Source organism: Homalodisca vitripennis, chromosome 4 (genome assembly GCF_021130785.1).
Source record: "Homalodisca vitripennis isolate AUS2020 chromosome 4, UT_GWSS_2.1, whole genome shotgun sequence".
Lineage (NCBI taxonomy): Eukaryota > Metazoa > Arthropoda > Insecta > Hemiptera > Cicadellidae > Homalodisca > Homalodisca vitripennis.
In genome coordinates this window covers 56161078-56177622 of record NC_060210.1, presented here as the reverse complement: position 1 = coordinate 56177622, position 16545 = coordinate 56161078, and the positions used below count along the sequence as shown (strand labels likewise).

Below are 16545 nucleotides of genomic sequence, written 5' to 3'. Positions count from 1 at the left end.
GTTCACCTTAAGCGAGTCACGTTCATGTTCAATTGTTTTCTACGGATTATCAGTGCCCCATATACGGAAATTGTGCAAGCTGACTTTCCCGTATGTGTTCATCACTAAACACAATCTTTAACACGAAAGATTCATCTGTTTCCATTTGAGCAAGGATAAACTCACAGAAATCGATTCTTTTAATCTTATCAGCTGCAGATGGCTTGAACCAATTTCAGACGATAAGGTTTCATTACTAACCTTTTTTTGTAGGACTCTCCATACAGTCTTTTGTGGAAGTTGCAGCACTCTGCTAGCTCTTCGAGTCGATTTACCTAAAATGCGAACAAATGCTTACTGTATGCGTGCTACATTTTCATCACTCTTGCGCGGCCGTCCAGAAATTTTCCCTTTGCACAAACACCCATTTACTATAAACAGTTTATACCAACGTTTGATACACCACCTATCAGGAAGTTTAACACATACTTCGTTCGAAATGAATGCTGAACAACTGTTATCGATTCACTTCTGCCGTACTCAATAACACAAAAAGCTTTCTGTTTAGCAGTTGCCATATTAGCAATAACTGATGCTGACGCCTTGTCAACAGCGTCTCAAGTGAACAAATGAGCAACTAAATGAAATTTTAGAGCTTCCTTAATTCTCCAACAGGTAGTGCTTAGCTCTCCTTTTATTCTCTGCAGAGTTATAAATTTCTAAAGTTGTGATATTCTTTTTGAATTACCCTGTACAAAAAATAGTACTTGTTTTGTTTTTGAGTTAAAAGTGTAAAGGCTAAATTAAATATAAACTTATTATTACATGTATGATTTATTCAGTCTAAGCAACTATATAATTTCATTTTAATACTGTACTGAGAAACATAATTATTACCTGCCTGTAATAGATTTTTGTATTTTATGATTACAGGCTTTCAAAAAATGACTTCATGTTATACAATGAAACCATTTTCTCAAGCACTCTAAAAATTGTGAGTAAAAGTGGTAACTGTGATGGAAGAATTAAATGTTGTCCTTTTGCCAACTTCAGCAGTAGCTATGGACGATTGTATTAGACAAATTTCACACACAGAGACTGAAGTAATACAAGAAATTACCTGCTCTGAAGAGGTCAGTTTGAAAACTAAACAGATAGAGAATAATACAACTGATACAGTGGGAAAGGCTATTGATGGTGTTCATATGAGTGGACAGGAGGTAAATTGTTCAGTGACTGAAGGTACATCAGTAAAAGAAAACATAAATAATGAGCCCCTTAATCTACAAAATGTAACATTATTAACTGGTGCATGGAATGAATTCATCCACAGTGAAAAACATGAAATTTTCTTAAAAGGTTGCAAGTGGTAAGTCTTAGTCAAAAGTTACTATCTTTTCTATTACAAATTCACTGCCATCATAATAGGTTTTTATTATAAAACGTTTAAGGAAACAGGTATGTCTATAAAACCTCAGGCTAAGTTATCTGCTGGTACCATTAAAATTAAATTATTGGATTTATGTTTTTAATTTTTTGTTGCCTTGTTATAAATAAATGTCTTTATTTACAAAAATAGGAAGTTTTAGAAAAGTTCAATTGTGGTTTCTTTTTATGTTATTTTCAAAATATTAAAATGAGTTGAATTATTTGTAATTTTTTGAATATGGCTGATTAACATTATTATTATTGGTGTAAAAATATACAAAAACAAGTAATTTGATTTGGTTTAGTTTTATTACATAAAAGTGTATCAAATGTCAAAATGTATTAAGAACTATTGAACATAAGATGCTTGATGTTTAAAACAAATTCTCATGTAAAGTACATAATTAATATTTCAAATAATTATATAAACTATGATTACATTGATTTCTATTGTGAAATTTGGGACAAACTGGGTCTTCATTGACTTCAGGATAGACAATAGAATTTAAGAAATTTGCAACTTTCAAATTGTATTTTAAAGTATTAAAAGTGTAGTGTGCTATATTGAAGTATCTTTAATTCTATTTGAAAGTATATTTGGAAGAAACAATTTTGTTTTGTTATATTCAAGCTGTCACCTAATACTAAATCTTTGGTTACAATGTTGACATTGTATAATACATGGTAGCCTAAATGAGAATGGATTTTTTCAATTTATGTTAGTCTAAAACCCTTAAACTATAAAACTTTATTTGAAATCTCAAAATGATTTTCATGTGTGTCTTCATTCAATACAATTTTTCTGTACCTCAGTGTTAAGACAAGATTATTTCAAAGTGTAAGCATAATATATAAAATATAATCACTTTACCTGTTTATATAATTATTCTTTTACATTATTAAGAAAATATTGTGTATTACAATTACTGATAGCATTAATAAATTGGGTCACAGTATTACTTCTGCTCGTGATTATTAGTAACATTCTAATCATACTTTTGAGTTGAAATAAAAGTTTGTGTTATCCTTGTTTTCTTTATTACATGGTCCTATACATTTTTGTAGATGATATTTTGTGACTAATCACGCTTACAATTATTGTGATCTTACAATTAATAGACATTGTTGGTTTGTCAGCACTCAAATCAATGAAAATTATTGATAAATTTAAATATGATGGCATTTTTCAACCCATCAAGATATTCATAGTCATAACACCAGGAAAAATCATATGTTTGATATATTCTCACTCAAACTAGAAAAGTGTAAAAGCAGCCTCATATTCATGAAAATTAAGCTTTTTGATAAGTTCCTGAGAAAGCTTGGTCTGTATATTTTTTACATAGGTTTAAAGTAGTAACAGAAAACTGGTTGAAACAAAAAGTATTTTATTCTCTACATGAATATTTGGCCTGTGATATTAGTGATATGTTTTTAATTACATTGTTTTTTACTCACTTTATTCATAATACATTTGTATTTATATTATTTTGTTATTTTAATGACGTGCATCTTTATATGTTAAATTATTTTAGGTTTTGTTGTTATTTTAATGACGTGCACCTTTATATGTTAAATTATTTTAGGTTTTGTTGTTATTTTAATTATTGTTACTATTATAGACTTGTTAGTATTGTTGACTATATTATCTTTATATATTAGAATCTTGATTGTTTTATTAGTATTATTATTGCTATTGTTATTTTGCTATATAGTTTTGGCTTTGTCCATTGCACATTGTGTTTAAAGACCACAAAATTCTTAATGCTTTAATTCAATTTCAATAGTTTGAGAACACTTCAGGCTCCAGATCCGTTACGTCCATTTTTGTACTCAGATCTAGAGGTTCTAATAAAGAACTTAATCAAAAGATACATCGGACCAAATAACATGCTTATTAAACTTTTAAAACTAGACCTTATTGAGCAAGAAACCTTTTGAGCTACAAAATTCTTGTCATTAGACAAAAGAAATTTCTCAAAGATGTGAAATAACAAAGGCAGATGTACATTTAGACAAGAATGCCACAAGATACTGGTCAAAACGATCATAAAAATCATTGAGAGAAAGAAGCCTTCTGAAATACAAGAGTGTTCAAGGTTAATCAGCTTTGGGTCAAAGTTTATTTAACTACCAGATCAAGGAGACCTTAGATTTAATATACTCTTAGATATGCATTCTATGCAAACAACAGAATGTCTGGTAGTATTGCATAAAATGTACAATAATATACATTGCTTTTAAAATTATATAACATGCTTGAAAATATCTTTTATTGAATTCTTCTTAGAAGAAAACTCAAACTCTTAAAATAATTACACAATTTTTATTCATCATTATTACTTGCATACAATTTTCTGAATTGTGACAAATTATCAACCTAAGCCTTAATTTTTGTATGGAAATGAAAGTATAGAAAACAAATTTCCTATAAAGACTGTATTGGAGATAATACTTGAAGAGTTGATACTAATAACCACTATTCCCCATCGTTACAACCTAGAATTGTGTGATCCTATTAATGATGAAATACATTTGGTAAACAGCTATATAAGAGAACTTGCAGTGAGGATGAGCAGAGTAGTTGTCATTGATCTTGAAGAGCTGAAAAGATTTCACTTTACTCGACATGGCTTAATAAAATTATCGAGGTAAAAAAAAGTTGGCTCACATGTTAATAGATTCACTTAGTAATGCTCATTTATGTGCTGATGGGGAATTATCAAATAATAAAACTGGTGATAAAGATGATCCTTTTAACTCAACGAAGTGGGGGAGAGGGGGTGCCAGATAGATGTAATTAAATCTGACATGAAAAATGTAATTAAAACAAAACTCAAACAAGGATCTCTGGGCTTTTGCTCACTGCATTTCTGGAGACCTTGATCATGAAAGAAATATGAGTGCCGGGGTGGCAATAGTTTTTAGAAATGTAGTTAGTAAACCATCATCTCTCCGTGCATCCGCTGCATCTATATCGTCGCTGATGGTGTGTTGTGTGGAGGGAGGTGAAAAAGTCTGCATGGGGCATAGTGAAGTGATTAGTAATGTTTTAGGTTCAGAAAAATCTATAATTGGCTGTTATAATCCTATTAAACAAAACGAACCCGAGTTTATTAAAAGATTAAATATTTCGGTTGAAACAATAAAATCAAAATACAAACATGTTGTTTTTATGGGAGACATAAACATTGATATTCTGGTCGTTGATAAAAGAAATAGAAATAGCTTACTACATATTATAACCGTCAACGAATTTTGTTCACTGGTTGAATTTTCCAACTTGTATCACAGATTCTTCAAAATCTGCTATAGATAATATTTTCACTAATTTGGATAAAAATGTGTATAAAATAACAGGTATTAACACTCAACTTTACGATCACCACAATGGTAAGATGCTTGAAATACTAACTATTACAACTGCAGTAAATAAATATTCTAACACTATTGGAGTATAAGAGGAAATTTACTGACTCTAATGAGGAACAGTTTATCAATCAAACTTTGCAAGCTGAATCATGGCTGGAGCTTTTATTAGTCACCAGTTGAAGTAAAATATGATACATTCCGTAACTTTTTATGCACAATTTCAATTCTTGTTTTTATAAAATGTTTTCAAGGCAACATAACAATCTAAAACGGATATCAAATGAGCTCAAATTGGAAAAAACACAATTAAATTTAGCAGTATAGCTAGAGAGCCTAACTGTAAAGCCAATGTCAAAGGAAGTTAGAAAAATAAACAAACAGTTAAAGAAAAACTGATCTCTTCAAAAAAAGCAATATTATCAAACAAAGATTAATAACTCAAATAATGTAAACAGAACTTCTTGGCAATTAATAAATTCGGAAGTAGGGACAAACCAGACAAGAATTCAAAATTTAACTCTAAAAGTTAATGGTACAGTGTGCTCAGATCCTTCACAGGTTTGTAAGATATTTAATGATTATTTTTATAATGTAATTAACAATACTGCGATACCAAACTTGGAAACATCTCGAGAGTAATGAGGGAAAGTTCAGAGGCTGGTACACTTCCTAGTACACCTAGCTTTAAATTTGGCTTTGTTGATGAGAAGGAGATTGAGAAAATCATAAGCAAGTTGAAAAATGTATGTAGTTCTGGATACAATGGTATTCCTGTGGTGCTCTTGAAAAAGCTAAACTAGAGCCAACTGAAACCAATCACTCATTTAATAAATGCTTCGTTAATGCCTGGAATTTTTCCACACAAACTTAAATTACAAAACTGAAACCTCTATACAAAAAAGGAGATAAACAGTCAAGATCAAAGTATAGACAGATTGCATTGTTACCTTCAATCTCAAAAATATAAAAAAAAGGTAGCTTATAATCAACTTGTATACTTCCTTGAAAAAAAAAAAACTTATTTGAAACTTTTCAACATGGATTTCAAAGTGGGAGGTCTGCTATAACAGCAGCCTCAGATTTTGATGAATCAATTGTTGACAGTCTAGGTAGAAAATGTAAAGTAGTTGGTTTGCTTATTGATCTGAGTAAGGCATTTGACTCGATATCTCATGAATTATTATTATTAAAATTTAGTAGTTTGGGAATACGAAAGAACACATTGAACTGGATAAGGTCATAACCTTGCAATAGAAAACAATTTGTGGAAATTCTTCAAGTTAAACACAATTACAAAATTTATTACTAATCCTCAGTGGATTGAAGTAAGTATGGAGTGCCTCAGGGATATATCTTGGGTCCTTTATTGTTCATTTGCTACGTAACAGATTTCCCTCAACTCAGTGAGGGTAGTAAATTATGTCTGTATGCTGGTGACACTAATTTGAAAATTACAGCCTCAACTACTAACAAACTAGAAACCAAAGCACATTCGGACATAAATTTATTAAATTACTTTTTTAATTCTAATAACCTACTCCTAAATGCAGACAAAACTAATTTAATTCATTTTCAAACTCGTCAAACTACAAACAAATTTCACCCTATAATCAAAATAAGGATGGTATTAAAATTATGGGTTTAGAAATAGACGAAGCTCTTAATTGGAATGTTCATGTAGAAAAACTACTTTCCAACATTCCGTCAGGTTTATATGCATTAATTAGACTGAGAAACCTGTGCGAAAAAGAAATATTAAAGGTTATTTGTTTTTCATATACTTTTGAATCATATCTCTTGGAATGTCACTTTACAGAGCTACTGCTGTAAATAATCTAAATTCTATTCTAAAAATGCAGAAAAAAGCCTTTAGAATAATTTTTAATCTTCATAATAGAACATCCGTTAAGGAATACTTTAAAGAAGAAAATATGACAATTTATAGGATGTATATTTTTGAAACTATATTGTCAATTAAAAGCAATTTCAGGAACTGGAATTGGTAGGAGATAATCACAACCATTTCACAAGAAATCGTAATAGTTTAGCAATAAGCCCCCATACCTTACAAAGTTTTAAAAAGAAACCAAAGTGTATTGGATCAAAACTTTATACAAATTTTCCTATTGAAATCAAGACAGACTACATTCATTAAATTTAAAAAGTTTCTCATCAACAAGGCTATATATTCCTTTAATGAATTCCTGTGACGATTCTGGAGGTTGAGTACTCCATAATTAATAGTTTTGTGCCAAAAGCTGTTTAAATTGTAGCTGTTTTAATTTCAATTGTAACCTTTTAACCACTTTAATAGTTGTATTTTAAACTCTCTCTATTTCCTGTGATATATCTAGTATTTTCTGTATATATTCTTGTTTTTTTTAACTAGTAAGAAAATGAATGAAATCTTGTCACTATTCTTGTATATATGTATATATGCTAAATGAATAAACCTGTTTTAAATTGAATTGAATTGAACCTTATTGCCCATAGGAGAGTGAATACTGCTCTCTTTTGGTGGCATTCAGAAGTCCCCATTTGCTTAACATTGTTGACTTACATTAGAGCTGCAAGGAATTATTTAAAAGAGACAAAGAAAATCCAAAAAGAGAAAGAAAGATAAAAGAAAAAAAAGAAAACATACTTTGGAAATACAGGAATTGGAAGATAAAAGGAAATCTTTAAAAAATGAAAGCACTCAAAAAGATGAGAAAATTAAGTCCGAAATAGAACTTCTGGAAACAAAGCTAATCTAATGGGCATTTCTGTTCTTTAATTGGTAATAATTACCATAACTTATATAACAAATCCTTGCCATGTAATTTGTTCTTACATTCTATGTAAAATATTGTTCACTGTGTCCAGCTATTTAAGTGTAATGTAGTTATGTTCTAAGTTTTAATTTAAAAAATTAGTCCTTATTAAATTGTTTAAGTTTGTTTTCTGTATTAAAGTGTTATTATTGTATTATTTCTATGAATAAAGTATGTTCTTTAGAAAAATTTTAATAAACAAGCAGAGTGCTTAACAGCTATGGGGATGGTTAAGGTCAATGTTAAAACAACTGATATTGTTTGTAAAATGTGTATATTACAGGCCAAGAGTCTGGGGAAATGTATACATATATATATATTGTGGTAGAAAGTCAAAGGAATTAAATGTAGTATTTCTGTCTGAACCTTATTGTAGAATTCTCTCCAAATCAGGTAACAGAGTGAACCGTTTATGTGTTTAATTCTCAAGTCATGAAAAGTTTCTCGATCATCATCTCAGTATCATAAGGAAGCATAGCTCGTCAGAGAAAATCAGGACAATTTACTGTTATCCTAGTTCTGTTTTCAAAATTGAAATTTATACGGTCACCATTACCATAGCCAAAACAACAGCATGACTTATGCCTTGCCATTTGATATTAGTTTATCAGGAAAGACCAAAGAATTAAAAGCTGTACCAAATATAATCTTTACTGGTTTCCTTAATAATATAGTACTAATATAAAATTAATTTAATTTTGTTCAATAGATAATATAACAAAGAAAGCAGTAAGGAAAAGGGTTCTTCAATGCCTCTGCTACTAGGTTGAACTGAAAACATTCTGAGGAACAGAATTAAATATGCTATCAGGACATCAGTAGTGGTCAAAGATGTCTAGATACTTTACATTAATTATACTATTTTAAATTTTATTCTTTGGGAATAAAAAAATGAATATTTGTTTCAGTATATAACACAATCTAGCGGTGAAATCATGAAATTTCTCTATAGATCCAAAAACTTCCAAGATATTAAAAACAGTCTCAACTTTACAATGTAAAGCTTTATCTAGCATAAAAGTAAAAAAATTATACTTTTTTGTTGTTCTAATCAGAACAACAGTGAAATTTTCTATAATATTTTTGGGGAATAAACTAAAAAAAAACAGACTATGAATGTGTTTATTTGCATTTATTGTAATTTGTATAATTAATTGCACTAAGTATCGAAATATAGTTGTCTAAAAATTAAGGGACTGTGGCTAATTAAATATTTGTGTTACAAACTATAGGTTAACTGCTATTAAAGAAACCTGCGCAGAAGCAAATTTCTGAGCAGTATTGCGCAGGAGGGGCCCCCCTCCCGGAGTTGGGGTGGGGAGTGGGACCAGCACCTTCTTGTATCTGTTTGTCAGCTGTGTGGATCGTGTCTCGCTCTCACAGTTTTGTTTACACTGCAGCTACTTTACCTGTTCTATAACTATATATTTTTTGTTTGTAGGTGTATTATAAGTGTCGCAGTCTAAGCCTAAATTATTAATTGAACAGATTAATGTAGCTATAAATGTATCCAGGAAGCTTGCATTTTGTTTTTAGGTTAGCCGTGCAGTGGCAGTGGCCATTACAAATGTGTTGTTCAATTCGAACGGGTCAGTCAAGTGAACAAGTGATCCAGATCAGAGTGTTTCAAAAAACCCGTTCACCTAGAACGTTTTGTCCACTTTTTCCTGCCAACTGAATAAGTTTGATAATTTTTTCAAACCAGATATGTTATTTTTAATTCAATTCAAAATTTCTTTATTCAGACATGTAACAGATTACAAGAATAGCATCACAATAAATCTCAATATAAATTTATCATATATATATTAAAACATAAAAATCAGTTTGACACTCACTGAAAAAGTAAGATTTGGCTATGTAGCCTTCTACAGAGTAAGTTAAAACAATTTTTAAATCAAGGCAGTTATTAGTTAAGATAACTATTAGGTAATTTAAGGGGATTTTATACATTTCTAAACATACCCAACAATGCTTAAAAGTTACTTACATATTGAAACAAAAAAAGTCTTCAAAAGAATACAAGGATAACGTTAATAAATAATCTAATACTATTATTACTACTATATAATATACTACTATTATTTTTAATATCTTGGAAGTCTTTGGATCTATTGAGAAATTTCATGTGGTGTGCCTAGTTTTACATAGTAATGTAAGTAAGCTAATTTTTCTAACTAAGGATTATATCAGTATGTTAATTTTACTTTTTAAATTGGATATTAATTACTGCTCCCTGTATCAGGTCACCGGACGGGACATGCCTTCTGACCAACAGCAATGATTCATTAATGAGACTGTTTGATTTGCCGATGAGCCTTTATAATTGTCATAAACTTACTATTTTTGATTTCCCTGAGTTGAAGCCATCGTTGAAGACCAAGGTGGGAGGTCTGGTGTATGACTACAGCTGGTATCCTCTTATGACTTCCACCAACCCTGATACGTGCTGGTAAGTTTTATGACATTTATATGTGTTCATACCAGATGTTCTTTGTACATTGTTAGTAAATAATGTCTGGGCCATAAATTGGACATAATTAACAATGAATATCAGCTTCAGAATGACCTTTCGTCTTATAACCCCATGTACCTCACATTTGATGGGATCTTCTATGGTGTTTACCTTGCTACCCTAGGCCCAATATGCCTTATGAAAGTGTTATCCTTCTCTCAAAGTAAACTCAGATACGTGGCCAATTTCACAGCAAACTTTAATTTAAAATATTTTTTACAACAAACATTTATTATTGGGGACTTGCAAAATAATTGTTTTTGTTCCCAAAGTGAGGCAAGAGCTCCTCCTTTGTATGCCATGATGGATATCAACAGGGCCCGATTAACCAGTAGGCTAAGTAGGCTGCAGCCTAGGGCGCGAGACCGGTGACGATTTTAGGGGGGCGCTTCGGAGTTCAAGATGAAGTGCTTTTTATATGTAGTAAATAAAATGGTATGGTCTAAAACTTCACTATACATTTTTGTACATTATTTACACATCCACCTAGACCTTAGATTTACTCCATTTACTTAAAAATAACTATTAAGTAGAAAAAGAAATTAATTAATAGCGATTAGTGACAACGCATAGTAATTATCGTAACGGTAGGGAAACTAAAAGGGAAATTTTGCTTCGCGCGAGGGGCGCCGCCGGCCGCCGCCCTTCGCCGTTTGCAACACTGACGCTCTCTGACAGATAGAGACAGAGTGTAGCTGCAGCTGCAGTCAGTCGTCTCCTCGTCTGCACTGTTTGTTTTAGGCCTATGGCCTATGAATTATTTGGACTTTCGTTGTGATTAATTGGTGTCATTGCTCGTTATTATAAACACTGACATTTATTCGTAAGTCGAGTAGAGTGTTTGATACTGAAATATTAGAAGAAGCAGTGGTTTGCTTGTTTTACATATGTAGGCTACATTATGAGTAAAAAACCAAGTGGTTCCGAATACCGTAAACGGGCCCGGGAGCGTAACGAACGGGAAAGTGCTCTTCTAAATAAAATTCATAGACTAGACGATTTTTTCAATAAACCCGAAACTCCCAGTTGTTCTGCTGAGACATTGCCGGTCGTCACGGGAACTGAACGAAACGTTGTGAGTGAGGACAGCGGTGTTATAGTGGAAGTGGAAGTGATTCAGCAGCCTGCCAGTGCCACTGCTACCGATGTCTCAGACACCACAACGGAAATTGCACCTGTACACGTCCCTTCACCACCATCAACCGAGCAAATAGCAGATTTGGGACATCAGTTGCAAGATTGTGTACCAGCAAATAAAGAGGTAACCGATTCAAAAAATCTTGATGATCCCGCTTTATGGCTGGTAAATGAGGCATTGCGTGAATACTTTGCAGTGCACAGCATCAATCAAAATGACAGTGGGGATTTTTCCCAATCAAAGCGGCAGTATTCTGACCAAAACCGTTATTTGAACAAAGCTTGTTTTTTCAAAAAACTTGTAAATGGAGAGATTGTAAAAAGAACTCATTTAGTTTATTCCAAATCAACTGGCTATGTATACTGTGCTCCTTGTAAGCTCTATGGGGGGACGACTGCCTTAGCTACATGCGGCTTTAATGATTGGAAAAATTCACACAAAATTCAAGAACATGATAATAGTCTAGAGCACAGAGAATGTGTGAACAAATATTTGACCCGGATGAATGCACCTCAGAGAATTGATGCAAAACTACTTGAGCAGCATCAAGTAGAAGTGAAGTATTGGAGAGATGTATTGTCAAGAGTTGTTGAAGTAGTTAAGTATTTAACTTCTCGAGGGCTTCCGTTTTATGGTGAAAATGAAATTTTGGGGTCAACCAGTAATGGTAATTTCCTTGGCTGTATCGAGCTTTTGTGCAAGTTTGATCCTTTCATGGCTGACCATGTTGCTCGTTTCGGAAATAAAGGTAAAGGAGTGCCCTCATACTTATCTTCCACGATCGTTAACGAGTTTATTACTCTGTTAGCTGACAATGTTAAATCCAAAATCGCGTCAGATATCAAGAATTCTAAGTATTTTTCGATTATTGTCGACTCTACTCCAGATGTTTCCAATGTGGATCAATTGACTTTTGTCATTCGTTTTGTAGCACCTGACGGGTCACCTAATGAGCGGTTCATAACGTTCATCCCAAATTGTGGCCATAAAGGGGAAGATATGGAGAAGGCTGTGATAAATACTCTTGAAAGTTTGAACTTAAATATCAGTGACTGTAGAGGTCAGAGTTACGACAATGCAAGTAACATGTCTGGGTGTTACAAGGGGCTTCAAAATCGAATCAAAGAGCAAAATCCTCTTGCTCACTACGTTCCTTGCGCAGCTCATTCGTTACAGCTAGTAGGTTCGACCGCTGCAGAAAGTAGTAGTAGTTCTGTTGAATATTTTGCCCTGGCACAGCAAATGTACAACTTTTTCCATTCATCTACACACAGATGGGAAATTCTCTTGTCGCAATATGACAAAGAATGTTTGACAGTCAAGACCCTTTCGAAAACTCGCTGGAGTGCAAGAGCAGATGCCAGTAAAGCCATGCACAAGTCATATAAACAAATAATCGCAGCGTTACAAGACATCACTTCAAACGAAGAAAATAAAAAAGACGTACGACTTGAAGCCAAACAACTGATAGAGAAGCTCCAGTCTTTGGAAATGACCATGATGATTTGTTTTTGGAATAAAGTACTCATGAAGTTTCATGACATCAGTGTACGACTTCAATCTGAAGATGGAGACTTAGATCAGACAGCACTTTCGTACGAGCTCCTAGAGTCTTTTCTAAGTTCATTAAGAAATGAGGAACAATTTTCTAACTTTGAAAGTGAGGCAAAGCTTATGTGCAATTCTCAAGAGTACAAACAAGACAATACAAGGAAAAAGAAACCAAAAATCCCTTTTGGAGAAAGCAAAGAGGGGCACACTGAGTTTGATGGGCGGAAATCATTCCTGATAAATTGTTACTACAAAGCAATTGATACACTCCTAGGGCAACTAACAAGGAGAAAATCAATTTATGTCACACTACGAGACTCCTTCAACTTTTTATGGAATTTGAGAATAAAATTGAGAGTTCAATCTTGAAGGAAAAGGCAACAAAGCTAATGAATGAATATTCAACAGACCTAGATGATTCATTTCCAGATGAGTGTTTGTATCTTCAAAAATTTTTAAAAGATGATAATACATTCTATGAAGAGGAAAATGTACTGTCAGACAGAATGGAGGAAAAGAAGAAAGTCAAACCGACCGGGACTAAAGCCTACAGGCTATTGAAACATGTAAAAACCCTAAAACTTGAATCTCTTTTTCCGAACGTGGAAGTGGCATTGCGGATCTTCTTGAGCATGGCGGTGTCTAATTGCAGCGGAGAAAGATCCTTTTCTGCTCTTACTCGAGTCAAGAATTATTTGAGGTCGACTCTACGGCAAGAAAAACTCCAGGCACTCGCTCTCTTATTTATAGAAAGTGACTATGTACAGCTCGTTCCGTTTGATGACTTGATCGATGCGTTTGCCTCATCAAAAGCACGGAAGAAAGACTTTGTTTAATCAGGGAATATATCGTCATGAGAAAATAAAAAGTTCTTTTGTTAACAGTAGGCCTAATAATTTTATAGTTCTAGCTCATTGTTTGTTATTGTGATTAAATGTTCAAGTCACCAAGTTGTATACCAAAGTCTAATGTCATTTCTATGTAACATAATGTACTTGAATAAACCAGAGAAAGTTGATGACCAATTTGACCATGTTCATTGATTTATTATAAATCCTTTTCAGTGATTTACAGTTAAAACGCTAATTAAACAGGCTATACGTAGCTACTAAGCTTTCTTATTAAAATGGACAACAATAAAATCTCCATTATTATGGCAGCATTTATACTGAAGTAAGAGATAAAATTCACATAATTTTAACAGCCTTAAAATTACAGTATGCATTTTAATTTATTTTGAAAAAAATAAGCCTACAGATTTTTTGAAAGTAACATTACAAAGTGCTGAACTTTGAATTTTGTGACTATTTAATGATAGTAATCTACAAAAAATGTATAAGAATTAAAAACTCATGTAAGGTTTGGCTGTAGCTAGGACACATTTTTGTATGTCCTACAAAACCAGTGGTAAATAAGAACCCTTGATTCTCTTTAAAGAATGTTACCTACAAGTCTACAACAATAGACCATATTCCATTTTAAAGATACAAATAAATGCTCAGCAGTAAGCATCCTTTCCCTTTGCAAGTTTGCACTTTCTATAATTTTGCTGTTTTTGTTCGTTTGTTTGTGTGTTTTTAGGAAATGACAGCAAACAGCATAGTTCTTTTAACCGTTGAATTTGAAGATATTACATAGCAGTTTATACATACATGTATCATTAGACCTTTGAACAATAATTAAAGTTTATAGTTAGTTGCTGAATGTTGTTCTTTTCCTAAAGTTTAATACTCTAAATGGTCTCTCTCTGTAATGGTCTTTAAATTTAAGTAAGTTGAAATTTTATTACAAAAATATAATATGGCCGCTATACAGCAGAACACTTTTTATTATTGAAAATTGACAGAGGGAAGCCGGCCGGAAACCGTTGGGGGGGGGCGCGAAGTACAAGATAGCCTACGGGCGCCAAAAACCTTAATCGGGCCCTGGATATCAATGTAAGAGGAACCCTCTGTTCAATGTATGTGATATCTTTGTCTTTAAGATTAGTTGTATCATCACTCAGCATCTTCTACGTTTATTTGCCTTGTATAATACCTAGATAACTACAACCAATATTGTCCGCTAGGCAGTGGCATTAACACATTCAATACGTCTCTGAACACTGCAAAGTGTGAAATAGAATCAAAGTGTTGTGAGGAATATACCTGCTTGCACCCCATCCTTGGTCACTTGGGCCGTATCGATCATGCCACAGTCTGTATGTTGATCATGTAGTCTGTAGGGAACCTCAGTCATGAGTATCAAGTTGACTTATCTTTCATCAGTGGTGTGACATAATATCAATAATGTACAAAAATAGCCAAGAGAAGGATAATTATTGATTCACAGTAAGAGCCTACTTTTATTCTAGCAACAAAACTATTTGAGTCTGCCTTTTTGCCACTTGTGTGAGTGAATAGAGTTGGTAGAAAACTATTTATATAATTTTAATGACTGTGACACTCTAACATGGCAAAGAATTACAACAGTTGATGTATTAAAAGTTGTTGCCAATCTAAACCTATCATTTAGTGAAGACTATTATGGTATTTCTAATATGCTTGTAAAGAAAATTATAAATGAAATAGCTGATTCATTGTCATTATTATAATATGATGATAGAGCAAGGTGTATTCCCTCATGCCCTTAAGGTTACTAAAGTAACTCCTGTGTACAAAAAAGGAGACAAATTTAGCCCATCTAGCTACAGGCCGATTTCGTTAGTACCAATTTTTAGTAAAATATTTGAGACATGTATAAAATGGCAACTAAATTCATTTTTTGTTAATAATAATCTATTTTGTAAAGAACAGTTTGGGTTCATACAAAACCGAAGTACAATAAAAGCAGTTGAAAATATTGTAGATACAATTTTAGTGAATTTTGAAAGAGGGGTGTTATCATCTGCAACATTAATCGACTTGACCAAAGCATTTGACTGCATAGATCATGAGTTATTACTATCCAAACTTTATAGATATGGTATTAGAGACAAAGAACTGCAATTAATAATGTCCTATCTAAAAAATAGAAAGCAGATAGTTGTGCAAAATAAAGATAGATCCGAACTAAAAGCTATTGAAATTGGAGTCCCACAAGGTTCTGTCCTGGGCCCTTTTTTGTTTGTTGTTGCTGTTAATGATTTCTCGTTTAATGTACCATGCTCCTCAGTATTATATGCAGATGACACCATACTCTTGAATTTCAGTGAAAATTATGAGAATCTTATTATGGAAGAAAACTATGCGGTAAAATTGGCTATGGAATGGTTTGAGACAAACTACTTAGTAGTAAATGATCAAAAGACTGAGAAAATACTGTTTACTTTAAATAGGAATTATGAAGTTAGTAAACCTGTAAAACTATTAGGGGTATACCTTGACAGCAAATTAAGTTGGGAACATCACATAGATCAACTGTGTAAAAAATTATCTAGAGTGGTCTATCTCTTGAGTAAATTGAAACATTGTATAACTATGGATATGCTCCTAGCCTCCTATTATGCATTTTTCCATTCACACTTAAGTTATGGTATAACTCTATGGGGGAACAGTAGTAGTGCAGTAAGAGTATTGAAATAGCAAAAACATGCATTACGTGGTATGAAAAATGTTTCAAAAAGAGAGACTTGTGTTCCAATTTTTAAGGAATTAAAAATAATGACTATTCCTAATATGTATATATTGTACTGTCTTATAAGTGTAAAGGAACAACTTGAAACATTTACAACTAAAGCTGCACACAATGCAATAGTAGTATTCAACGAA

General features: G+C 32.5%; 1 protein-coding gene across 2 annotated transcripts in view; it reads left to right on the top strand.

Annotated features, from left to right (window-relative positions):
• Nucleotides 1-16545, top strand: part of LOC124359330 (telomerase Cajal body protein 1-like) — a 64489-nt gene that overhangs the window by 4697 nt on the left and 43247 nt on the right. For both annotated transcript variants that reach the window (XM_046811989.1, XM_046811990.1), the window contains exons 2-3: nucleotides 913-1348; nucleotides 9838-10044. In XM_046811989.1, coding sequence (XP_046667945.1) covers nucleotides 996-1348; nucleotides 9838-10044 — 560 coding nt within the window. In that variant the 5' untranslated portion in view covers nucleotides 913-995. The remainder of the gene's footprint in view (nucleotides 1-912; nucleotides 1349-9837; nucleotides 10045-16545) is intronic.